The 27,143-nt window shown below is 36.7% G+C and overlaps 1 protein-coding gene across 4 annotated transcripts; it reads left to right on the forward strand.

The window, feature by feature from the left end:
• Positions 1–28: 28 nt before the first annotated feature.
• HUS1 (HUS1 checkpoint clamp component) lies at positions 29–25,919 on the forward strand. Of its 4 annotated transcripts, none has more exons than XM_007500421.2 (8): positions 29–124; positions 544–671; positions 774–950; positions 7,408–7,515; positions 11,977–12,051; positions 15,174–15,273; positions 20,497–20,616; positions 24,409–25,919. In XM_007500421.2, the coding sequence occupies exons 2-8, from the start codon at positions 651–653 to the stop codon at positions 24,489–24,491; spliced, it is 684 nt and encodes a 227-aa protein (XP_007500483.1). In that variant the 5' UTR covers positions 29–124; positions 544–650; the 3' UTR covers positions 24,492–25,919. The 4 variants fall into 4 exon arrangements, with proteins under 4 accessions (XP_007500483.1, XP_001367351.1, XP_007500482.1 ...); XM_001367314.3 differs by having other exon boundaries at positions 45–171; XM_007500420.2 differs by lacking the exon at positions 20,497–20,616 and having other exon boundaries at positions 45–171.
• The last annotated feature ends 1,224 nt before the right edge of the window (positions 25,920–27,143 follow it).

Genomic DNA, 27,143 nt, shown 5'->3' on the forward strand with positions numbered 1-27,143 from the left:
CCTTGACAACCAGCGGAACCCGGCGTGGGGCGCGCGCTTCCGGCGCGGGAATCTTAGGGGGCGGAAAGCCTTCTAGAGGGAAGCAAGTATTTCGGGCTTACGGACGCCATCGCACCGATATGAGGTTCCGGGCCAAAATCGTGGATTTGGGCTGCTTGAATCACTTCACCCGTGAGCGACTCTTGCGCGCGGGGTGCAGGAGTCTGGCTTTGCTATGGGGGACGGGAGAGGGGGGGCGCGTGTGGGAAGCGCTCGCGCGTGACGGAAGTTGCGCAAGGATGGGGACGGGCCTGTGGGCGTGTGTGGGGTGTGTGTGTGGCATAGTGGCCTTCCTCGCCTCTCTCTTATTCCTGACCCTTGCTGGAAAGCTTTAGCCACCCAACTACCAACCAGTATTTATTAAGCGCTTACTGTGTACCAGCAGCGGAGTTAGTGCTGGGATGTACAAAAAGAGTCCCCGCTCCCACCTGGGGACCTTTTCCCCGGGGTCTGGTCGTGTCTCTGCTCCTCACCCGTGCTCTCCCCCTCCCGCCGCCGCCCCAGGTGTCAGCAACACCATCTCCAAGCTGGCCAAGACGTGCACGTTGCGCCTCAGCCCCGACAAGCTCTACTTCATCCTATCTGACAAGGTGGCCAATGGCGGGGTCAGCATGTGGTGCGAGCTGGGCCAGGTGAGGCCTACCCCCTGCCCGGTCTATCATATTCCCAGACCCTCTACTCTTCTTGACCCACTCATTTTTTCCCTTCGGCCTGTCCTAATTCTGTGTTCCTAGGGCAATTTCTTCGACGAATTTCAAATGGAAGGGGTTGCAGCAGATCATAATGAAATTTATTTAGAGTTGACACCGGAAAACTTATCTAGAGCCTTGAAAACGGCACAAAATGCCAAAACAGTGAAGATCAAACTGACCAATAAACACTGTCCCTGCCTCACCGTGGCTGTGGAGCTGGTGAGTTCACCAAAGAGTTTTTGGGGAGGTCTTTCTCTGTCCCTTGCCTAGTGTCCATCATTCAATTACACAAGTTTTTGTTAGAAGAGTACAAGACATCAGAGATTGTAGTAGGGATTCATGAACAAACAAGAAAAAGCCCCTACCCTCAAGAGTTTAAAATTCTGTTGGGAGAAACTGTACATACTAAACATAAAATATTGTACATGTAAAGTAATTCTTGTAGGGACAGTGCTGTCTAGGGAAGGAGAGGGAGATGGGTTTTCTATGGGAGGTAACACTCAAACAGAATATTTTTGAAACCTCAGTTCTTTAAGTCAGAAATGAGAAGAAAGGCATAAAGGACATTCTGTGCAAAAAAACCATGATGGAATATTGTGTATGAGGAGCTGCAAACAGGCTAAATTCACCAGATAGTAGAGTATGTGGAGTAGAATAATGTATAATCAGCCTAGAAGGTAAACCAGAGCCAAACATTTTATTGGATTTAACAAAGGATCATTGATTTAGCATGGACTGAAAAGGGACCTCGAGGGGCCATCAAATTCAACTCCCTCATTTTACAGATGATGTAACAGGCCCAGAGAAGTTAAATGACATGCCCAAAGTTACATAATTCAATGTTTTTAGTCAAGATTCTAAGGACTTTTCCCTATTCCAAGTCTACCACTCTGTCTATAACACCGTATGCTCATTTTGAAAATTTTAAAGACCTCATATGTCTTTAGGATCTCGAAATTTATAGACTGATTTTGATTTCCTCATAGTCGCTTGGTGAAGCAGATAATACAGATAATTATACTTTTTTTACAAATGAAAACATTAGAAGGTTAAATGTTATGTAAGGTTATTCAGCTCAAAAGTTGCACTTGGATCTCACTCCTGATCCATTTCTTTTTTTTATTACACTATGCTTCCTCCCTGTAAGATTAAAATTAATATCTAATAACTCCAAGTATTGTATTTTATAATATTTATTAATAATCACTTGAAGTAGAAGAAATAAAAAAAACAAAAATAAAAGCCTGAGTAAAGAGAAGTTTTCTACCCCGTTAGGGGGAGAAGAGAGAGATGGGCAGGGTTCCACAAAAACTTTTATCTCCAAAATGTAAGGACACAACATAAGAATGAAAGTGGGATGCTGAGAATTCAAGTCCTGGGGAGCAGATTCTAATTATAAATCCCTAAAATTACTTATATACTTCTGGAGGACCAGCAACACATCCTATTTAATTTAATATCCCAACCTTCCCCATTATAGGGAGTTAAAGGTCCATTAAATCCAAGGCTTGAAAATGACCAGAGATCAGCTAATCCAACCCATTACCTGAGCAGGGATACCTTTTATAACATTACCTCAAGTAATAGAGAACATTCTGCCTTACTAACAACCAATAAACAAGCATTTATTAAGTATAAGTCACTTGACAGTGGAGTTAAAAAGAAAAGCTAAACAGTTCCTGCCTCTTAGCTTGTATTCTAATACAGAAGACATGCACACATAGGCATATATGAAACACAAATCAGATACAAAGTTACTTTGGAATTTGATATTTATAATATGGTGAGGGGAAAGGACCAGCAAAAGCAGACTATAAAAGGAAAGGTGGTTCTTGAGCTGAGTTAAAACAATTCAGAGATTTCAGAAAAGAGAGGTGGAGGAGGGAGAATGGAGTTTACTCCAATGTTGGGCAGCTCTGATTATTATGAAGTTTTCTTCTAAAAATCCACCTTAGTGCAATTTTTATCTGTTGCTCTTAATCTTGCTTTCCAGGATCAAGGAGACAGTTACCAAAAAGCATGTCTCTTCATGCAAAACATCCTTATTTCTTTCTATGGATCCTTGCTTTGCTTGGATTTGGGTTCTAATCATCTAGATTGCCTTTCTTTCTCTTTGATGTAGCTTTTTTGTACCTTTAGTAAAAGTGTTTTCCTAGAAGAAAAAACAGTATTTTAGAGATAATCTAACTAGCTCAGTGTATAGTGGGAGTATGCTGACCTTTGTTTTAAATACTATTCTTCAATTTGAAAAAAAAAAAGTTTTAAGTACTTTCCATATGCCAAATATTGGAGCTGGGGATTCAAAGACAAAAATGAAAAATTATTCTTGATCCTGAAATCACAAACACAGAGAAGTAAGTATAGAATATATACAAAGTAAATATAAATTATTTGAGGTAAAGTTGTTGACCATTTGAGGAGGGGGAGGGTAAAGAAAGATCTTGTATAGAAAAAGTATACTTGAATTGAGTCTTGAAGGGAGCAAGGAAATAAAAGAGTTGATCATTGGAAGGGAGAGAATTCTAGACTTGAGACAGCATAGAAGTAGGAGACAATGTATTGGAAATAGAGAATAACAAGGTAATTTAGTTGGCAAAGTAGAGTATAAAAGAGGAGTATTATTTTTAAAATATATTTTTATTTAATTAAGTACCAATTACATTTAAACCTTTTTTGAATATTTTAAAAATTTTGAGCTATAAATTCTCTTCCTCTCCCCCTTCCCTTGAATAGACAAGCATTATGCTATCAGTTATACATGGAAGTACATTTCCATATTAGCCGTGTTGTAAAAGAAAACACATACAACCAAGAAAAATAAAGTAATGAACTTAAAGAGTTCATCAGTTCTTTCTATGGAAGTAAATAGCATTTTTCATTATGGGCCTTTTTGAATTGTCATGGCATTGTGTTGATCAGAGTAGCTAATTCTTTCACAATTGATCATTGTTACAGTATTGCTGTTACTGTGTACAGTGTTATTCTGGTTCTATTCAATTGACTGCATTAGTTAAGATAAGGCTTCTCAGATTTGGTTTTTTATAGTACAGTCATATTCCATTACAATCATAAACCACAACTTGTATAGCCATTCCCCTAAATTTTCCAGCCCCAAAAGAGCTGATATAAATATTTTTGTACATATATGTTCTTTTCCTTTTTATTCCATGTCTTTGAGATATAGATCCAGTAGTCACCTAGCTCCCCTCCCAAGTTACTTTTGATATTTATTGCCCTTTATATATAAATCATGTATTCATTTTGACCTTATCTTAATAGTACAAGGTGTGAGATGTTAGTCTATGCCTACTTTCTGCCAAACTATTTTACAGTTTTCCCTCCCGATTTTTGTCAGATGGTAAGTTCTTACTCCTAAAGCTTAGATCTTTGTGTTTATGTTCATTTATAATTGTATATTGTGCACCTAATCTATTCTACTTGACTACCACTCTTAGCCAGTACCAGATTGTTTTTCTGATTACAGTTTTGTAATATAGTTTAAAATTTGAAATTGGAAGGTCCTCTTCCTTCACATTTTTTTTCATTGATGCTCTTGATAACTTTTTCTTCTTCTATAAGATGATTTTGGCTTCATGGCCAAGTCAGAACCTGAGAATAGTCAGATGGAAACAAAACCAGGGGAGAGCAATGTCACAAAAAACCAAGGAAGAGAAAGTATTCAGGAGGTATCAATCAACAATGTCAAATGCTTCTGAGCAGTCAATAATAAAAATCTAAGACATGCCCATCTAATTTACTTTGGAGATTAGAGGTCATATAAACAAGATGGAGGACTAGATATTTTCTCCAATTTCCATTACCTCTGACACCTCTCCAAAACAAAAATTTTATTCTAAATATAAAGTAACTTCAGCTGTTTCTGTGATCTAGGACATCCAAAATCCAAAAGAAGGTTAAAATAAAACAAATACATGCAAAAATTAGAAACTGATTTCACTTGAGCTCATTCAGCCCCTTCTCCCATGCAACCAACAATGAGACCACACTATCGGTCCCAGGACATAACATAGGCTTACATCAAAACCTACCTCTATACCCTGTTCCCCTCTCTCTTTCTAGTGCTATAGAGACTCTGGCTCTAGGATATGGAAGTTTGCTTAGACTTGAGCAGCCAATTTGGCCTTAGCCCTTCAGGATCAAAAATTTGCTAGAGATTGCAACTCAGAAGCCCCATCCCTGTTAAACTCCCAGTATCAGGGAAAACATGCTCAATACTGTGGGGACAGGCCAATAGAATAGGTTATTGTGTGTGTGTGGAACTGAGCAGCTTTCTACCAAGATTGAGGAAAAGAACACAGCATCCAACTGAGGCCATTTCTGACCACCCAAAATTCAGTTGGGGCAGCTACCTGGACTGGTAAGCCATGAATTGCCCAGTGTGGGAAGAGGCTGAGACATTTTGAGATCAAACCCCACAGAAAGCCACAATTAATAGGGAGAGAATCAGGAAGTGAGTAATAAGGAGAGAAAAACCCTGAAAAATATTGGTAGTAACTTTGGAGAGAGACATTCTAATTGAACGATTTAGCAATTGAGATTGCTAACTTTGAAGGGAGCTATTCTAGTTGAGTGGGAAGTAATTGAATTGTAGGCAAGGAGTGTATATGTCTTTTTCTAGAATTTTGACTATGGTAGATAGAGATATGTCCTATAGGATGATTGCTTGAAAGAATGGATGACAGAGATAAGTAAAGATTTTTTTTAAGGATGAGAAAGATCTGAGGTATTTTTATAGTCTGTAGGGAAGGATCCTAATAAATATTTAAGATTAGAGAGTGAGTATAATCAAAGGATTAAGGTCTGTTAGAAAAGATAGGGAATTGATCAAGTGGAGGAGTGGTCCCTTCTTCCTTAGAGATTATAGGAAAGGAGAGAATATTTGATGTTTAGAATTGGAGGAGAAAAGCCAAGTAGAGGATAGTGGACTAAAGGAAAGGGAAGAAGTAGCAAGTAATTGGCTTTTGAAGAAAGGAAATATGGAACAGAAGCTGTGAAAAAGGATAGTAATGAATCAATCCAGGAAGAGTAAAAGAATTAACAGTAGTTAAGATCTAGTTAGGATTAGCTGACATAAATTTGTAGAGGTCCCAATTATAAGGATTGCATGTTTTTATCTAGTGGTAGTTAGCAGCTTGTGAGTAGAAGGCAGGTGGAAGGGTTTGGGTGAAAGGGAAGATGTTGGGTGAATTTTACCAGTGATGAAATTTTGAAGAAGTCAAAGAATTCCAGGATAGAAGATAGTATAAAGTTGGTTAACTATAGCAGCAGGACTGAAATGGAGAGGATTGAGGCCTAAGGAGAGTAAAAGCAAAAGAAGTGAGGTCACTAGAAGTTGTGGTATGTTTAGAGATTGGGTTAAGAGAAGATAAAGCATAGGAAGAATTAAAAGGCTAGAAAGTTATGGTAAACATGGCAGATAGGTAGCTCAGTGGATTGAGAGCCAGGCCTAGAGCTAGCAGGTCCTGGGTTCAAATTTGGCCTCTGATACTTCCTAACCATGTGACCTTGGGCAAGTCACTTAATCCCCCTTGCCTAGCCCTCACCACTCATCTGCCTTGGAACCAATACAAGGTATTGATTCAAAGATGAGAAGTTAAGAACTCTTATTTAGAAAGTTACTATTAAAAAAGTTATAGTTTATTTTTTAAAAAGTTTAAAATTTCTGATGTCTTGGAGCATTTAAGAGTGATGATGAGATAAAATGATCACTCCTATGTTTGACTGAGTTGGATTGAAAGTGTAGGTTTTGGGAATTGAGGTTGATAAACTGGGAAGCTAGGATATTTGTTGTATATATTATATATATTGAATATATGTATGTATATATGTGAATATATATAATCAATACATATTGAAGTATGTGTTTTATATATATCTATATGTATATGGATAGTTATTGTGTGTGTGGAGAACTGAGCAGCTTTCCACCAAGATTGAGGAAAAGAACATATGTATATATTTTTTGAAATCCCCAATATTTGGGGTTTGAGTGGAGAAGATGGTTGTATTAGGTACTGGATTCCTTGGAAAAAAGAAGATTGCGCTGGTAGATGATTGCCATCAAGATTTAGATAAGGGGCTGTCTGGATGGAGTAAATTTCAAAAGAGAAAAAAATTGCTTAGTCATGGATGCTATAGGAAGATCAAGAAATTGCTTTGAAGCACACAATGTTCAATTCTTCTTGTCTTATCAGGTCTAAGGGGCTTGGGCAGGAAGAGCAGATAAATGAGAGAAGGTATTTGATTTTGAGAGAAAATATTTCATCACCAATTTCATAGCTCTACCAATAGGGCACTACTGTGCCCCTCTTCCCCCTCCAACAGATTTCATCATTGCCCATCTTGCAGGTGTGATAGGAAAACTTGCCATTATTTTAATTTGTGATTCTTTAATAGTTATTTTTGGCTTTTGCCCATTGGAAGGAACCCTTTTCTCCCTCCCAACTTTTCTAAATAAAGAAAACACTTTCATATATTATTAGCTTCAAAAATTCTTGTAAAACATTTACTATTATCCTCAACATTTTAGTAGTAGAGAAATTGAGGCACATTATGGAAAGAATGACTTGAAATCATCATTTGTCATATTAGTAACTCACCCTTTCTTAGCAGTTTTTATTGATGACATTAAAAATTAAAACTGTTTTTTTGGCAGCCATCTTTGTCAAGCAGTAGTCGCATTGTAACACATGACATTCCTGTAGGAGTTATTCCCAGAAAATTATGGACTGATTTCCGAGAGCCCACTGTGCCAGACTTTGATGTAAGTGATTTTCTGGAGTCTTATTCTTAATTTAATTTTTATATTATTATCCTCTAGCAGCATCAAGAATTTATATAGGGGGCTAGCTGGGTGGATCAGTGGATTGAGACCCAGACCTAGAGGAGATCCTGGGTTCCAATCTGGCCTCAGACACTTCCTACCTATGTGACCCTGGGCAAGTCACTTAACCTCCATTGTCTAGTTCTTACCACTTCTCTACCTTAGAACCAATACACAGTATTGATTCTGATACAGAAGGTAAATTTTTTATGTTTTAATTTTTATTTTAAAATTTTATAATGGATTAAGAAAATTTTTCCATGGTTACATGATTCATGTTCTTTCTCTCCTTTCCTCCCAGCCCCTCCCATAGCCAATGTGCAATTCCACTGGGTTTTACTTGAGGGTTTAAAAAAAAAAAGAATTTATATAGTGTATCTCCCTTGAAATTTCTGTGGAGATTAGAAAGAAAATGATTATTAATTTTTGGAAGAGAGTAAAGGAAAAATTATTTTAGTTCAATTTTAACTATGTGAGAACAATAAAGGGACATTGGGAATTTCATAAGCTCCTATTTAGAATGACTAGAACTCTCCAATATTTTAGTACTTAGGGTCTGTTTTACTAGCAACATTTCTTTGAGGTGAGTAGGGAGGGTACTCATACTCAAGCTCAGAGTGGTTAAAGGACTTGCCTCAATAAATATTAATCTGAGATTTGAATGATGATACAATTATCTCCTTATTTAAAAACAGGAAACAGTATCTTTAATATTAGTCTTTTTGTTGGATGGAATCCTAGTGGGACACATAATAAGTGTGGTAAATTTGGTGATCCACAAATATTCCTTCTTCTCCTATTACCTAAAGTGATATATTCAGTGTATTTCTCTGAGTTAGTACAGTAGCTTTAAACTTTCACATCAGAAAACAGAACTTAAATAAGTTATCTTATACTCATCTGCCCAAGCAACTAGAGATACCATAATAATGCAAAAAGTTTCATCAATTTAGGTGACTATCAGATTCACAAAAGGAAAGCTTTATGCCCTGGATATATAATTATTTAATAGCCTATATTAAAAGGCACCTTAGAACACATAGGAAAAATCTTGTTTTTAGAAAAATCTTTTAAAAAATCTAAGAGCAGATCTCTTAGGTTAAAAAAAATAATATAACTTAAATGATAACTCTCCAGGAAATGTGGTAAACTATTACAAATATGGTAAAATCATCTTACCCAGGGAAAAGCAGATTTTGAGGAAGTCTCTTTACAGAGAAGATATTGGTCCTTGGTATTTGCTTATTTGATAATACACTAATATGTATACAAAATATTAAAAAAAAAACACCTTACCTTCCATCTTAGAATCAGTATTGTGTATTGATTTCAAGGCAGAAGAGTGGCAAGGGCTAGGCAATGGGGGTTAAGTGACTTGCTTAGGGTCACACATCTTGAAAGTGTTCTGAGGTCACATTTGAACCCAATACCTCCAATCTCTAGGCCTGATTCTCAAGCCCTGAGCTACCTAGCTTTTCCTCCCCAAGTCATTTTTAATCTATTGCTGCAACTGTAAAATGGGGCAAATAGTACACTATTCCACAGATATACTGTGTAGACTTTCAAATATCTATAAATATGAATTATAAGAATAATTGTAGGAGTAGTATTCCATAGAGAAGAATCTTTTGCTGAGAATGTTGTTTCCATTCCTGTAGCATACCATAAAACTAAATGAATGCCTAACGGGATTGCTGATCTCTTAGGTAAGCAAGGTATAAGCAGTCGGTTCTTTCATTTTAATTCTGAAGCTTACAAATAAATTAATGGAAATAAGAGTTTTTTTTCTTATGCATTTTGAGCAAAACAACAAAACAGCATTTGGATTGTTTTTAATATTACAGAATAATTATATTGGAAAATCTTATAGAAATTATAATTTATTTCTCCTCTTTAACTCTTTCCTTTGGAGGCCTATCCTTAAGCAAAAGAATCTAATTTCAGAGTCCTACAATTTTCTTTTTTCTTTGGTAATTGGAAGCAAATGTTGACTAAATTTTTATTTATTAGTATTTTTGTAGACAGTAAGTTGGTTGACTATAATTATTTAAAGTACAGTCTCAAACTTGTTAATTTTTGCAGCACTAACTTTCTGCTAAAATTTGGGGTGTTTATATGCTATTTAACTCGTTTGTGTTCAATAGATACACATTTGTAGACAAAAGTCTACACTTCAGATTGTAAATTCTTTTAGTTAAAAATATAAATTTTTGTTAAGGTATTATGTCATTGATAACTATAATGCCAACTTTAAAAGATCTGTTTTTTAATAACAAAGGGATTACATGTTGCACTTCTGAGAAATGTAATTCATAAAAATTCATATAAAGTATCTGATGATTCATGTTTTTGATTTGAATGTCAATGTTAGAATAGAATTTGAAATTGGGTTTTTTTTTTTTTCAGGACATTTATGACTAAAATAAGGTGAAAATATCCAAATAAGTTTCTTCTTTTGGCATTTTTATTATTTCTAAAGCTTCCCTATTTTAAATTCTCTACAAACTTTCCACTAAGCTTAAAGCTGAGATGATTTTTTTCTCTTGTTAATATTTCAAAATTACATGTAAAAATATATTGTAAAATAGATTGCATATAAAAAACCCAAAACAATTTGGAGTCCTTTAGACTATAAGATACACAGTTTGAAAAGGTTCTAGACAGATAATTGTAACAATTTTAGGTTTCTTTACAATTATAAAAATTGGACATGACTAGACAGTCCCCTTATAAAAGGGTTGGACTAAATAATCTCTCAGCTCAAAGATTCTGTGATTTTAATCAGTAAATCAAGCAATTGTTAGATGTCTACTAAATGCCAAGCACTGAGTTAATCAATAAGCATTTATTTAAATGCTTACCATGTGCCAGAGATTGTACCAAGTACTTAGTATACAAAAAAAAACATGCTTCTTTAAGGAGCTCACTTCTAATTAGTGAGTTAACATGCAAATTACTATCTCAAGTCACTAAAATGGTTTCTGCCACTATTTCCTCCATCACCTCTAGCTCACATGAAGAAATGGCCCTTCTTGCCAAAGCAACTCCTCTTCTTACACAAACAAACCCACTCCATTGCATCCTCTCTAGCAGCTTACTCTCCCTCTGTCATCTTCAGTCTCTTCATGTGTGCTGGCTACTTTTTTACTGCCAGCCCACCCACCCTCAAAAAACCGCCTTGATCTATCCATCTTTAGTAGCTATTAGGCTATATATCACTCTTGCCCCAGCCCAAGAAAACCCCACTTGTGACTAAACTTGATGATGAGGCCCATCTGCAGTTGATACTTCTACTTCCTTTCATCTCATTCTTTTTTTTTTAATTCTTTGAGCCTGACTTCTAAACTCATCATTCAACTGAAACAACTGTCCCCAAAAGTTATCAATGATCTCTTAATTCCAGACTTAATGGCCTTATTTTTCAGTCCTCATTCTTCTTAACTCTCTTCAGCCTTTGACATCTTGGTATTTCTGTTTCTATAGAGTTTTGTGACATTGCCTTTTCCCTTGTTCTACCTGTTGGATCCCTCTTTCTCATTCTCCTTTGCTGGATCGTCATATATTCATGCCCACTAATGATGGGTATTTTTCAAAGGCCTGTCCAGGGTCCTCTTTTTCACTCCCCCTAGTCTATTTTGCTTGGTGCTCTCAGTTTCCATGAATTTAATTATCATCTGCCCTTGATTCTCAGATTTGTTTATTAGATCCCTCTCTCCTGACCTTCTTCCTCACTTCTCCAGCCACTTGCTAGACATCTCAAACCTATCATTAGTGGTTCCACATTACCTCCAAGATCAAATATAAAATGCTCTCTGGTTTTTTAAGTCCTTTATAACCTGGCCCCTTTCCTACTTTTTCAGTCTGCTTACTGGCTTCCTTGCTATTCCTTATATGAAATACTCCATTTCTCTCTCTCTCTCTCTTTATTTTTATTGGCTGTCCTTAGAATTCTCTCTCCCCTTATACCCTTTTTACTTTATACTTTTGCCTCTCCTCCCCTCCCCTTTTCTATTCCCCTAATGTTAATCTCTTCCTGTGGTTGATTATCTCTAATTTATTCTGACTATATCTTGTTTTACTAAATTGTTTGCATGTTGTTTGCCTAATTAGACTGAACTACTTTGGAGCAGATGATTTTCTTTTTTTTAACTATTAGGACTTAACACAGTGCTTGGCACATAGGAGCTGTTTTTTATAAATTCTTCTTGTCTTGCTTCTTGACTACAAGATATGTATAGGCTAAATGGAAGGTAATCTTTAGAGAGAAAAATTACACTGGTAGAGACCAGGAGGGACCTTTTGAAGAAAACTGAAATTTGAACCAAATTTAGAATCTCTACATTTTTGTATAACTAATATGTTTGTTTTTAATTTTTTTGTTTATTCCATTGATTTTTGTAGGTTAGTATATATTTGCCAGTATTGAAGACTATGAAGAGTGTAGTAGAAAGAATGAAAAACCTCAGTAGTCATGTTGTAAGTTATAATTCATTTAAAGGAATATTTAAGGTATTTTTTTGGTGAATTTTAAAGAGACAATTGACATTGCCTTTTAATATTTATATAATTAATGCTTGTGAATTATAGATGTGCAATTTATTTAATGGTTCTACATGTTTAAAAATCAACACAGAACATAAACTATTCCAGACTCATTAAAAGCCTGTGTTTAAGACTGAAATATTTAATGACTGCCCTTAGTTACTTCTGTTTCTTTTTACTTGGAATAAATGAATATTTGGAGTAAAATAACTTAATGTTGTAGTAATTGATTAAGAATGTGGTATCAAAGAATGAGATTTGGATTTCTATATCAAGTTTATGAAATAAATATGAGCTTAGGATCAGGGATTAAAGACATCAGACAGAAGCTGCAAAGAGTTGCCTATGGACTTGTGGATCTAACCCAAGGGAACTTTATACTGAAAATGGAGTCTTGTACTTTTGTTATTTCAGAAAATATCAGGCATTACATAAAAATAACAGTAGAAAACCTAAGCAGTTCACAGGAAGTAGTATCTAAGAAGTGGTAGGCTCTCTGATTTTTATATACATGTGTAGAGTATAATAAAGTAAACTAGAGAGCCTAATATAAAAGAAAGCATATTTGACTTCATAGGTGTCACTGAGATTTGACAAGATGTTACTCATAAGTAGAATATAGCAAGAAAGGAATAACTGTTGTTTAGTTGTGCCCAACTCTTTGTGACCCCCTTTGAGATTTTCTGAGCAGATACTGAGATGGTTTGCCATTTCCTTCACCAGTTTATTTTACAGATGAGGAAAATGAGACAAAGTTAAGTTCTATAAGAGTATCAAGAATTTTAAAGGACAGAGTAAGTTATAACTTGCATCGAATTATAATTAAATATATATTATATGAAATATATATTTTCACTATATGGGGGAAAAGATTAGAGTAATGGGAAGAGGAGCCCTACTTAGGGACAGAAGGAATGGAGATAATAGAAAAGAGAGCAGACCTGTTGATTCATCTTTTATTATTGCTTTTGTTTTTCTTATCAAAGAGAATAACCTTCAGACCTAGGAAGTATGATGCACAAGTGACTGATAAGAATTTGTATCTCCTGAGTAGAGAGATAAGAGAAGACCTAGCTTTCCTGGAGGAGTTCACAGTATGAGACTAACCCATTCTACTGCAAGAACTTGAGGGTGGGACTGGGAAACTACTGCTAAGATTTTGAAAAGCTATAAAGAATGAGAAGGAAATTCTAGGAATTACAGATGAATAAATATCCTCATTTTCATTAAGGGGCAAAAACTAGCAACTGAGCTTGATTTGGATTCCTGGCAAAATTATAAATTTCATTATTAAAGGAATAGTTTGTGAGGTATATCATAGAAAGAGAAAAGATAACTGTTAATAGTTGAATGAGTTCTTTCTTTAGAGAACCACAGGATTTTGTCCTTGACTTTTCTAATATTTTAAACAGCGATTTGAATGATATAGTTGGCATACTTATCAGATTTGTTAATGACATGAAGATAAGAGTAATTAATAGCATTGGAATCCAAAAATATCTTCATGGTCTGTAACGTATTTGTATAGCATTTGTATAGCAAATTTAGATTTACATAGACAATCCTTGTTAGTAATTAAAAAACATTTTTTTGTTTGCAGATGAGGAAACTGGAGTCGAAATAATAAATAATTTGCTCAGAGTTATGTAATGTTAACCAGAATTTGGACCCAGTTTTTCTAATTCTATGTCCAGGGTCCTTTACATTATATTGTCAAATAAGTGAGCTAGGTATAATAAAGTGAAATTTAATATCATTCAGTGTAGGTTTCTGCACTTGGGTTAAAAAAAATTATAAGTGCAGGTAGAGGAGATGTGACTAGACAGTCTTTCACATGGTGAGAAAATAGGGTCTTTTAGTGAATCTTAAATGTTATATGTGCCAGCATTGAGACAAGTCACTTAGCAAAGCTGAAGGGATCTTAGGCTATATCAATAACATAACGTACAGACAGAGATTGATAGTCCTGATAACTTTCCTTGGCTTGCCATTTCTGAAATACTATGTTCAGTTCTTGGCATTTTAACAAGGAAACATGGAGAAGCTGGAGGACTTCTCCAGAAGAAGGCTTTAAACCATGCCATTCAAGAATCAATTGGACTTTTAGCTGGAAAACTGAAAATTTCTGCAGATTTCTATAAATATTTAAAAGTTTGTCCTGTGAAAGAACAGTTATAATTGGCGTCTGAAGAGAGAACCAGAGATAACAGGAACCAGAGATTATAGACAGACATTCCTCCAAAGATTATTTTAGTAATACATGAACATTTTCCAACAACTCCATGGTGTTAATTGGGTTGATGGCTTGTCAGTTGTTTTAGAGGGGCTTCCTGCTGAGGAAAAGCTTTGGAATCTGCCCTCAAGCCTTCACATTTTTACTTATAAGATTAACAAAAATATGCCCTACTTGTCTTTATAATAGTTTAGGAGTTACTGTCATTTTGTGATAATATACTTGTGAGCCTTCCACTAACTTCTTACCTTGATTATTCATTGTGATATGAGGTTTTTTTGGTACTGCTGTTTTTTTTTGTTTGTTTGTTTGTTTTTAAACTCTTACCTTCTGTTTTGGAGTCAGTACTAAGTATCAGTTCCAAGGCAGAAGAACATTAAGGGCTCCATCTTAGTGTTACAAATTCTCCTTTACCTCTCAAGTTTTCTTAAGACATTGTCCATAAATTATTGTTTGGTTCTTAGCTTCCCTTTAGAATTGACCGATTTCTTTGGGTTATGAGTAAATCATAGAATTTTAAAACTGGAAAGGACCTTAATGATCACAAATTCAACTCTTCCCTTTTACAAATAAGGGAACTTAACCCTAAAGTGGTTAAAATTACAGAGCTGGGAAACTCTGATTCTCCAACTCCATATGCAGTTTTCTAATCTACTAAATCACTCTGCCACCCAGAACATAACTTTCTGGTCAATAGTAGAAACTTGCCTTTAAATACCACTCATTTATCATCTCAAAAGCTTACTGTTACCATGTAACTAAAATTGTTTTTCTCATACTAATTGATTAAAGATTCAAATCATATTCAAACTGTAATTTACAGATTATTGAAGCAAATCTAAAAGGAGAAATGAACTTGAAAATAGAAACTGATTTAGTATGCATTACAACACATTTTAAAGATCTTGGAAATCCTCCATGGGGTAAGATTTCTAGTTTTTCTTTTGACTACTTTTGTTAAAGTTAAAAATGATATATCTCATTGAGATCTTTAAATGTTAAGTTGGAAATCTGATTGATAACATTTTTTACTTGAACTGCAGAGGAAAATGGAATAATTTGTATATCATTCCAGTTTGAGGGAAAAAAATACATTGAATTTTTTTTATCTTAATGTTGTAACCATATAATAAGGAGATATTTTGACTCATCTGGAAGAACTGTGAAACATTGTTTTCTCTTTTCAGCCTGTTGTTTCAGAATGATAATCCTTATCTAAGGTACACACATTTGTTTTGAACCAGATCTTTGACTTCATTAGTGTAGAAAAATTTTCTCCTATGGAAACTCCCTTTACTAATTCAGGTTTCTGCCTATCCTGAAACTTGTAGTCTTAGAAACTTGTCTGGAGGTCCTAAGAAGTTAAGTAATTTACTTAAGTCACATAGGGCTTATTCACATACATCCATACATATATACTTTAGTAGTGGTAGTCTCTCGGTGATTGAGAATGACTATTGTCTTTGTGCAGTTTCATCTACGGTGTACCCTCATGTGGCTTTGGAGTCCAGAGGCTGAGGCGCAAATTTTGTGGCACATGGGGCATGGGACGCCAGTTCTTACGGGAGGTGCGGTTGTGGCCTGGTTCACGCGCAGCGGCAAGACGTCGACGTCGCTCATCTTCAAAGGTGGTGGCGGCATGGTTAATGTGGGTTCCCCAGCTGCTTCTGTCAGAGGCAGTGAGTTCTAGTTGCTTTGGTGTAATGCCAGCCCACTTCAAGTTGGACTTTAGCTGATCCTTGAATCTTTTCTTTGGTCGGCCTTGTTTCCTGAGTCCAGCTGACAGTTCACCATAGAATACCTGTCTTGGTATTCTCTGTGGGTCCATGCGGATGACATGTCCAGACCATCGTAGCTGGGTTTTGAGGACCATGACTTCGATGCTGGTGGAGTTGGCTCTGTCGAGGACTTCCTGATTGGTGATTCGGTCCTGCCATCGGATCCTCATGATTGACCGGAGGGAGCTTTGGTGGAATTGCTCCAGCTCTTTCATGTGCTTCTGGTACAGTGTCCATGTCTCATAACCATACAGGAGCAAGCTGAGAACCACTGCGTTATACACTTTGAGCTTTGTCGCAGTGCTTACACCTCTGTGTTGGAGGACTTTGCAGCGCAGCCGCCCAAGTGCCTGGCTGGCCTTTTGGATCCTGGCATTAATCTCGTGGTCTAGGGACCCGTCGTTGGCGATGGTGCTGCCCAGGTACTTGAAAGTGTTGATGTTAGAAAGCTGCGTGCCGTCGATTGTAATGCATGGCTGGTTCGTTGGCCTCCCTGGTGCAGGTTGGAACAGCACCTCTGTTTTGCTGAGGCTGATAGTGAGGCCAAACAGTTTTGTTGCGATGGAAAACCTGTCCACAATGGTTTGGAGATGATTTTCTTGGTGGGCCATGAGAGCACAGTCATCTGCAAAGAGAGCTTCCAGGATGAGTCTCTCTGTTGTCTTTGTTTTTCTAGTCAGGCGGCGAAGGTTGAATAGTGAGCCATCCAGTCAGTATTTGATGTAGATGCCCAGGTCTAGATCCATTCCAGCATGTCGTAATACTTGGGTGAAAAATAGGTTGAATAGTACTGGAGCGAGGACACAGCCTTGTTTCACGCCATTGGAGATGTTGAAGCGATCGGGAGTCTCTCCACCAGATAGGACTTCCCCTGTCATGTTGACATGAAAGAGCTGGATCAGTTTGACAAATTTTGCTGGGCAACCGAGCTTGCTGAGGATCACCCACAATGCGTCCCTGTTCACTATGTCGAATGCCTTTGTCAGGTCTATGAAGACAATGTAGAGACTCAGGTTCTGCTCAAGGAATTTTTCCTGCTTTTGCCTCACCGTGAAGACCATGTCGATGGTGCTGCGATCTAGTCAGAAGCCACATTGTGATTCAGGCAGGTTCTGCTCTGAAACAGATGACAGGAGTCTGTTGAGTATAACAAGGGCGAGGATCTTTCCAGCAGTGGAGAGTAGTGAGATGCCTCTGTAGTTGTCACAGGCTGCTCGTGAGCCTTTGTTCTTGTATAGGGCTACGATGGAGGCATCTCTGAGTTCTGGGGGCATGTCTTCCTCTTCCCATATGCTGGTCAGTACTATGTGGAATGCCTGGAGCGCCTTTCCATTTAAGGCCTTGTACACCTCGGTTGGGATCCCGTCTTTACCGGGTGCCTTGCCTGCACTCATTTGTTTAATGGCTTTTTGGACTTCCTCTATTGAAGGAGGGACGTCAAGTTGTTCAATGGAGCGGTTTTGGGGGATCTGGTCAAGGGCACTTTGGTTGACTGAAGAGGATTGGTTGAGAAGCTGACTGAAGTGTTCTTTCCACCTGTTGCTGATGCCTTTTTTTATCTTTTATGAGAGTGTCACTGTCAGAGGATCACAAGGGAGTGGTGGTGGGTTTTGATGACCCATAGCCAGTCTTGAGGGCACTGAAAAATTGTTTGTAGTTTTTCGTATCAGCAAACTGCTGGATTTCTTCTGTCTTTTTTTCCCACCATCGGTCTTGCATCTTCTTGATCTCACGCTGCGCTGTGGCTTGGAGAGACTTGAATCTGTCCTTTTTAGGAGCAGAGTTTGGCTTATTTTGCCACTCCATAAAGGCTTTGTTCTTCTTGCTCAATAGGTCTTCAATAGCAGTGTTGTTCTCCTCGAACCAGTCCTGGTGGTTGCGTTGTTTTGGGCCTAGGACTGCCTTTGATGTTTCCTTCACTGCGTCTCTGAACTGGTTCCATTTCTCGGTTGAGCTTCTAGTGAGTGGTCCCTTGGCAGACAGCTTGTTGTCCAGGCAGGACTGGAATGTTTGCAAATAAGATGGATCTCTAAGACGACTCACGTTGTAAAGTGCGTGAACTGTCTGGGCGCGTTTTGGATGGTGAGGCTCAATGCGCATTTGAAGAGTCTCTCTAAGAAATTGGTGGTCTGTCCAGCATTCAGCTCCTCTCATGGCTCTGGTGATCTTTACATCCTGGATGTCTCGCCGGCGTACAATGATGTAGTCAATGAGATGCCACTGTTTTGATCTTGGGTGCATCCACGTTGTTTTATATTTGTTCACCATTCTGAACACAGTGTTCGTGATGGTGAGTTCGAACTCTGAGCATTTGTTGAGTAGCAGTAGGCCGTTGTTGTTCATTTTGCCCACACTGTGTTTGCCGAGCACTCCTTTCCATCTTTCATGGTCCTGGCCAACGTGGGCATTGAAGTCTCCCAGTAGTATCAGCTTGTCATTTGTGGGCACTGAGTGCAGAACGGCACTCAGGTCAGAATAGAACTGCTTGATGGTCCCCTCTGTGCTGGTCAGTGTTGGGGCATATGCGCTGATGATTGTGGCATACCGGTCTTTGCTGAGAGGCAAAAGGATCTTCATGAGCCTCTCACTGATGCCCACCGGCAAGTCTGGCAGCTGTTTGAGCAAACTGGTCTTGATAACCAGGCCAACACCGTGGATTCTGTCTTCATTTGAGGCTCTACCTTTCCAGAAGAAGGTGTATCCAGTGGTGGGTTCGCTGAGTGATCCCTCTTCTGGTAAGTGTGTTTCGCTTAAGGCTGTGATGTCGATGTTATATCGTGCCAGTTCTTTACCAATTAGAGCTGTTCTTCTCTCAGGTCTTGGGGTATTCTCTCTATCAAGTAATGTCCTGATGTTCCATGCTCTTAGTAGGAGTTTCTTTGTATTTTTTCTTTGATTTCGACCACTTAAAGGGATGACCCGCCAGCCGCGGTGTTCTGACCGGGTGTTTGTAGGGCAGGCAATGTTTGGGGCGCCTTTTCTAGTTCCCTCCCTTGATTAGGGTGAGCAGTGCTGTCCTAGAGAGGGCTGCTCAGTCGCCCAGGATGCTGCCGAACGACTGCTGCCCTACAGGGCCGAGCGACCACTGGTCCGTGGGCAGCCTATGTGCAGGATCGTGACTACAACTGCCAGTGGTCACCTCCACCTGTTGTGTCTCCACTCCCCCATTGCCGCAGGTCTTGAAGAGGGTGGACGGGGTTAGGATAGATGAGTGTGCACAACGATACTTGTGCGTGAAAGAGATTTAAGTGGAAAAGTCGATGCACAGAGACAGTTCCACTCTCTCAGCGTTGGAAGCCTGGGTCCAGTGGCACGAAAAAATTGTTACGTCTGGAGACCTCTTCAGCTTCATTGGATGGCCGTGTTGTCCTTTGTGCTCCAACACGTCCTGAGCACTCCACAGTGCTTTGTTGCATCACCATCTCAGCCGTTGAACCTTCTTATTGGTTTCTTCCGTCTGTTCAGCTGAAGCAGTCTTCACATGCTGGGTGAGCAAAGTCCTAGTTCACCAGGGGTCGACGATCTAATGGCTACCCTCACAAGGTTTAGCCGGCCTGTCGAACCCGTTGCCCAGGGTGTGGCTGCTGCCGCATGCTAGCAGCTACTGGGAGCCACAAGTAAGAGCTGGGTGTCAGGTGGGGGTCAGAGGCTGGAGAGCTGCCATAGGAGGGCACGACAAGCCCTCCATACCAGAGATACTACCCCACCCTGAGCACCATACGTATATATATACACATACACAAGATACTTAATTTAGTATTGATATTTGATTCTGAAGGTGTGTCATTTTTCTCCTTAAATCAAATGTTATTTTTTAAAAGGACATAGCATCATGGTTCATTCAGTCAGATTATATGCTCTTTTAAATAGGGATCATATCTTTTATATTTCTCCCTTGGCCCTAGTATGTTGTTTTGCATACAATTGAAACTCCATAAATGCTTGTTTATTGGAGGAAGGAATACCATTCCAAGTTGCTGTTTTGCTTGTAAGGAGAGGACTAAGAGAAACACACACTCCCAAAAGAATGATAATTATTCCATTTAACTACATAAAAACTATCCCTTTTGACCATCAAAGAGAACTTGGTATAATACATAGAGGACTAGCCTTGGAGCTGGGATGATTTGGGTTTAGTTTCCTCTTCTGATACAACCTGGCTGGGTGACCCTGGGTAAGTCATTTAACCTATCAGTTTCCTGGGAATTTCCTAAGTTCTTAACTTCCATTGCTAGAGGGAGCATCCTCAAAAAGAGGTCCCTGTACTAGTGAAAATCCAAATCTAGTCTCTCTACTTTTAAATATATTTAGCCTAGACTAACCTGAAATAGTAATCATTTTGTTTAAAGGCCTTTTCTATCATTTTAGCCTCTGAAGATGCTTCTCAAGATAGAGATTCAGAGAACATGGCTGAAGCTCGAATAGATATTAAGAAGCTTCTACAATTTCTTGCAGGACAGCAAGTTAATCCAACAAAAGCATTATGTAGTGAGTTTGCTTCGTTATTCCATCTCTTTGTGTAATATACTTTAAACAATGCCAGTAGGGTACTTTAAAAAATTCAGTAAAACCGTATCTATTTGAAATGCAAATCACTCACTGTCTAGTATTACTGAGGTTTATACACTTACACATAGTAGGCACTTTATCATTGTTTATTGAATGAAGAAGTGAGCATCTAGCAACAGAGAAGAATCCTGAAGGATGCTGTTGCTGCAATTGGAGAGGAAATCAGAAGACAGAAGGATTATCTCACTTTGCCTATAAAGGATAGCTTTTCTGTGTAAGAGCTGAATAATGCAGAAGAAACAATAGTGGAGAGCTAGTTTGATCAGCAGTGGTCAGAGCAACCATTGGTCTACATTGCAGTGGGGAAGAGAACCAGTAATGAAAAAACAGACAATAGAAGTAGACTTGGGAGTTAGAGGGAGGGAGAGGGAAGACTCTAAAGATTACAGTGGTACAAGGCAGTGATCAATAAACCCTAGTAGCCCACAGAAATCTGTATGGTAGTATACATAAATATAGCATGACAGAACTAGATATATAAAAGCTAAATTATAATATGGATTATAGATTGTTTTGTTTTGTTGAAAGACAAAGGACAGAAATGCTAAAAGATTGTACTTAGTTCAGAAGAACTTAGTACAAGAAAATCTTGGTGAAATCAGTATGTTACTTATTTATCTCTTCTTGACTGTATGATAGCAAGACTCAGGTTTTATATTCAGCTTAATTAGGGAGTCTAAGGAATAGCACCTTGTTCTCCACACAGCCAAATTGATATACCTAGATTTTGGTTTTTATAATTGAATCTTAGTGAAAAGATATGAAGGTAGCCCTATTTGTGGCTCTCTGAAATCTAGCCTACAGGGCTCACTGAAAAGATTAAAAAAAAGTTTTATAAGCCAAAATGAAATTAATTTTAGGAAAGTAGTTTTGCTATTTGAAAATGATACAGCATTAAAAATGTCAAGCTGCTTTTAATTTTAAAAGGTAAAACTTTGGGTCCGCATAAGAAAGTTTGTAATATTTTTTAGAGAACTGACTTTGCTTCAAAGGCTAATAAACTTTTTTTTTCAATACTTGCCAACTTCTGCTCTGAGAAGTACCAGTGAATTTGATCCCTTTTTGATTTCCTATTCCCCACCTGGGTTTAGGTAGAATGTGAAGGCTAGGTTTTTATATTCTCAAAAACTTCATATTTCCATACAACAAATTTCTTAGTTTTAAAAATCTCATGTCTCTTAGAGCAAAGGTTCTTAACTTTTAAAAATATGTTATGGATCCCTTTGGCAGTCTGGTGATACTGATAGATCTTAGAATTTGAATAATTAAAGGAAATAAATTTTAGTTAAATATTAATGAAAATATTTCATTTTTCTTCCTGTCCAACTTCATAGATTCCTCCCCTCTCTATAGACCACCAAAGGTTAAGAACCCCTGATTTAGGTTTTTATGCTGACAGTTTTCTTAAAGAGCACAAATTCTAAGCTAGAATTAATTCTATGCCTTCAGTGGAAGATAATTTTCAGAACTATATTCTTAGCTGTGGATAACATATGATATCAACTGCATTATTTTTTCTAAAGCTGTAGCACCTAGGAATATTTTACTGTTTTTGTTAGTTGAGGTGCATGCAATGTCCCCCTACTCCCCTACCCCCCAAAAAAGGAGAGAAAAAATATGCCTATTGAAATTGTGGACCAGAGTTAAAAATATGAAATGTCATTAAAGAGATTCCTTGTGAAAATTGATCCATCTTGCAACTAAAGATCTTATTTTTTTTTGTTGCTTCTGCCTAGAATTTTGTTCAGTCAGACATTAAGGAGAGAGTAAAGAAAATTGTGGCATAGTGTGTTTTCTTGTAATGTTGTTGATGATGTATTTGTAAATCTTAGAGTAAATTCTCTCCAAATCATTCTGGCACAAATTTTAAAAAGTCCTTTATTTTCTAGTCCTCTCCTACCATACTAGTTTTCTTATATCTTCCTAATATGTACTTTTCAAACCAGACATTGTATTGTTAGTCCCATGAACAAGATCCTTTGTCTTTTGGCATTTTCTCTGGTTGTCCCCCATGCCTGGAAGACTCTTCTTCCACTGTTTTAACTGCTTACTTTCCTGGCTTTTTAAAAATCCCATCTAAAATGTCAGTATCTATAGGAAGCCTTCTTCAATCCCTCTTAATTCCAGTGCTTTTCTTCTTTTAATTATTGCCTATTTATCCCATATATAACTTGCTATATATATATATATATATATTTGTTTGTATGTTTTTTCTCCCTTTGGATTGTAAGTACCTTGAGAATAAGGACTATGTTTTGCTTCTTTTTTTTTCATTTCCCCACCATTTAGCGCAGTGCCTGACACATAGTAGGTACTATAGCTCAGAACTCCTGCAATCAAATAATCCATTCATCAGTTTGTTTTCCTAGCATCAGTCAGTAATTAACAATTACTAAGCATCTACTATGTGTCAGAAGAAGATTCCGGTTCCAGGTAATCTCATAAATAGTTTGGTTTCTATACAACTGGTGACATAATTTTTACTCCCACTTTAGGTTCATTATATAAAAATTTGGTGACAAAGTTAGTAGTCTATTTCTCTGACCATATTTTCCACTGTTTTTTTTTTATTGTTTCTGCTCATCCCAGCTCATTCTAAGTTAAAATTTTTATACATTGAAACTTTTAAAAATAGAAAATATTAAAAACGTGAGTCAACATGGTATATAGAGAGCTGACCATGGAGCCAGGAAAATCTAGATTCATGTCCTGCTTCTGAAAAATGCTACCTTGCATTGTCATGGATAAGTTGAGCCTTTTGTTGATGATTTAGGGTTAAAAATCTGTCGTTATCCTGTGCTTTTATTAATAAAGTGGGGTTCTGGGTTTATAGAACTATTACTGTCCCTCCTCCCAACCCCCAACATAAATGCACACACACAGGCTATAGAACTGTCTTGTGGTTTGTGCTGTTATTGTGGCACAGTTATCCCCTTAGGAGTTATTAAACCTAGATGATTGTTTGTTTTCACAGATTGAAGAGCTGTCCTGTAATTAGGAGCCTCTTCTCTCATACTATTGACTTTTTTTATCGAGTTTTTATAACTATTGTTATCCCATGAGAGTCAGTCCTTTTGTTCTCTTAATCACACAGTTAAAGTATATTGAGTATAATCTTTAGTTCTTCCATTTTTCTTGGATAGTTTTGTCATTATTCATAGTTTAAAAATGAGACTATTATTTTACTGACAGGTAGTTTTTTAATTCATATTCATTTGCCCCAGGACTTAGTACATGAATTTCTCATTTTAAATACTGATGGAAACCAAAGTCTGACCAGATCAGTATCCCTATCTTTTTCTATTCTGTTACTATTTTATGACTAATCAAAACTAAATTATGGTGAGAAAACAATGATATACTTTATATTCAGGTTCATTATTATAAAAATCTACTTTGTACTATTCTATATATGGATAGGCCTTTAGGACTTACTTATTTTTTTGTGGGAATGTTTATTACTTCTTTACAAAATTTCTCTGTGATTCTTATGCTTTTAGTGTGGAATCTGGAAGTAGATGCTATTGATGAGTATTTATACCGGAGGACATCTCTATATCACTTGTATATGAAAGATGATTGTATCCTAAAGAAAGAATTTCTATTTAAAAGTAATCCTTCTTTTGGGAACAAGTTATTATAATATACAGAGAATACAGTAATGTGTGTATTTGAATAGTCTTTTAAAATCCTCCTTTTTTTTTCTTCCAGATATTGTGCATAACCGGATTGTTCACTTTATTTTGCTTCATGAGGATGTTTCCCTTCAATATTTCATTCCTGCATTATCATAAGAATTCAACTGTTCAAGAGTCTTTGAACAATAAATAGCCCTTTTCCACCAAAATTGAAAAAAGATGATGAGTTATAGTTATAATTGGGCTATATCCTCACTATGATATACATTATGTAAAAGCAGCTTGTTCTTTTATATGTTCATAGAATGTGCATAGTGAAACACAACTGGATAAGATAATGTCCTTGCTTTCTTTTGGTTTCTATGTTTTACTTTTAAGAAGTCAAAAAAAGGAGAATTGGAATTTTGAGGACTGAATTTAATTTTTCTGATTACTGATAAATGGATATTACTCATACCTAGCACATCAGAGGTTTAGAGGAATAAAATCTTTTAAATATTACCTAAGAAGGCACTGTATTATGAGAGTAGCAGTGTTTCTGTAAGACATTTGTCACCATCTGAAACACATTCAGAAGATTCAATTCTAAGTATCCAGCTCTGTCTCTTGAATAGAAAGGAGAAAAGCACTTCCTATTTCTGTGCTATGCCTGGGTAAGGAAAGCTTTGTAAGAAATGATTCTCTAGTTACCATAAATAAGTAGTAGAGATCATCATCAAAGTACTTTTGAACCTGAGCCTGGTGAAGTAAATTCTCTAATCTAGAATTTTCACTTGCAAAGGTTTCTTCTGGTGTTTGATGGCTTAAGCCTGGGGACCATCATTGCATTTAGTTTCTTAAAAATTTCAAAAAGTAGGTACCAGAAAGGCCCCTTTAATCTTATGTAAGTTATAAGGCTTCAGGAACTGTTGCCCCCTTTTTACAAGTGTAATGCATATGTAGTTTGTGGCACCAATTTTTTTTTTGAAATTCATTATTTTTTTAAATAGCTATCCAGAAGAAAAATTTAATTCCAAAATAGTGCTTAAGTTTACAAACTTAAGTTTCTTTTACATATCAAATTCAGTACAGATGCTGATTGCCAAATTTTCTCATTCTTATTCAAATATCATTAAGTTTACCATTATACTTTTATCAGGTGCTTCCTACTTTTGTGGATGATTTAAGCAATAGGTAGAACATTACTTGCTTATAGTAATCTTTCACACTTCCTTAAGGTATAAAAAATTGATTCAATTAGCAAATACTATATATAAATAAGAATTCAATAAAAACTTAAAATATTCATAGATTCCATGCTTAGGCTTTTCATATCATTTTTGCTAAATCTCAGCAGCACTTGTTATAATTATTAAGAGTACTTTATTTTCTGTCAACACCTTGAATTTCCAAAGATCTTCTATTCAGATTTTCCCCGCTGTGGTTCTGTTCTCATATATAGAAATCTAAAATTACATTATAAAACTGTAGCTGAAAGACCATAGACTTTTTGGCTTTTACAGAAAGATTTGTTTAAATATGACAAAGTAAATGTAAAACATATATATAAAACTTTTATTTTTAAAAAATAAAACTTTCTACTCTGTTCAATCTGTTGATTGAATTTTTCTAGTTAATATTATATAAAATATCCTTTCTTGTTAAATTCTAGAAAATTTGAACTAAGGTGAAATTTTGAAGCCTCATGTGACATACCTGGAATGAAAATATTAAGTATCAGAATGCTTTTTACTGATCATAGAATTTTAAAGTTTGAAAGAACTTCATGTTTAGTGTGACCTTCCTCAAACCCAGAAAGCAAGAATTACTTGACCAGTTACCCCATTTGTTAGTTTAAATAGAGCTGAAATTAGAACCCAGGTCTTCTAACTGGAAATGATTGTAACTCTTATTTGCTTGTAAACTTATTTCCTTTTACGAAATATTTAACCAGATTGTAAAGATTTTTTTTTTCTCCTTGCTGTCGGAATATCCATCCTAAAAACAATTAGCTAGTTTTGAAGAGTAGATTTTTGCTGGTACCAATGACCTCTCAATCATGGAATCATCTTTGATTCTTCTCTGTAGTTGAACCTTAATGTTTTATCAGATTCTAAGTCCTTTTAATTCTATTTCTCCAGAATCTTTCATGTTCACCTTTTCTCCTCTCACATGGCCATTCCTCTATTTCATACCCTCATCACTTTTGTTGGATTATTGTAATAGTCTTCTAACTCTTCTCTCAGAACTGAGCCTTTTCCCTTCTTAATCTATACAAATATGCAGAAAAACATTTTTCAGTGCTCCAGATAATGCTGTACATTATTGTACAATGTGCATCTGTTAGATATCCATTTTTTGGATTCCCAAGTTCTCTTCTTCCCCTCCAGCCCCTACCTCACTTACTGAGAAGCCAAACCATCTAATACTCATTACACATATGAAGACATGGAAAACATATTTCCATATTAGCCATTTTACCCCCCAAAAAGCAAAAGAAATATACTTCAATCTATACTTGAGTTTTTATTAGTTCTCTCTCAGGATGTGGGTAGCATTTTTTATCAGGAGTCCTTTGGTATTGAATTAAAAAAATATATATTTTTCCCCAATTACATGGAAAAACAGTTCCCAACATTTTTCAAAGAATATTGAGTTTCTTCTCTCTCTTCCCAACTACCCCAACCCTTCATTTCCCTTGAGATGATAAGCCATCTCATATAGATTTTACATGGGTAATCATGTAAAGCATTTTTTCCATATTAATCCTTTTGTGGGAGGAAACTCAAATAGAAAAAAAAATTAAGAAAGCAAAAAGTTTCCTTTGGT

Source organism: Monodelphis domestica, chromosome 7 (assembly GCF_027887165.1).
Source record: "Monodelphis domestica isolate mMonDom1 chromosome 7, mMonDom1.pri, whole genome shotgun sequence".
In the NCBI taxonomy this organism is placed as follows: Eukaryota; Metazoa; Chordata; class Mammalia; order Didelphimorphia; family Didelphidae; genus Monodelphis; species Monodelphis domestica.

What these genes read in the sequence shown, in the direction of transcription:
- HUS1 (XM_001367314.3), top strand. Translation starts at nt 120, where the DNA reads ATGAGGTTCCGGGCCAAAATCGTGGATTTGGGCTGCTTGAATCACTTC. An exon ending in CTGCTTGAATCACTTCACCC is followed by an intron (nt 172 to 543) that starts GTGAGCGACTCT and finishes CCGCCGCCCCAG; the next exon opens with GTGTCAGCAACACCATCTCC. An exon ending in TGTGGTGCGAGCTGGGCCAG is followed by an intron (nt 672 to 773) that starts GTGAGGCCTACC and finishes CTGTGTTCCTAG; the next exon opens with GGCAATTTCTTCGACGAATT.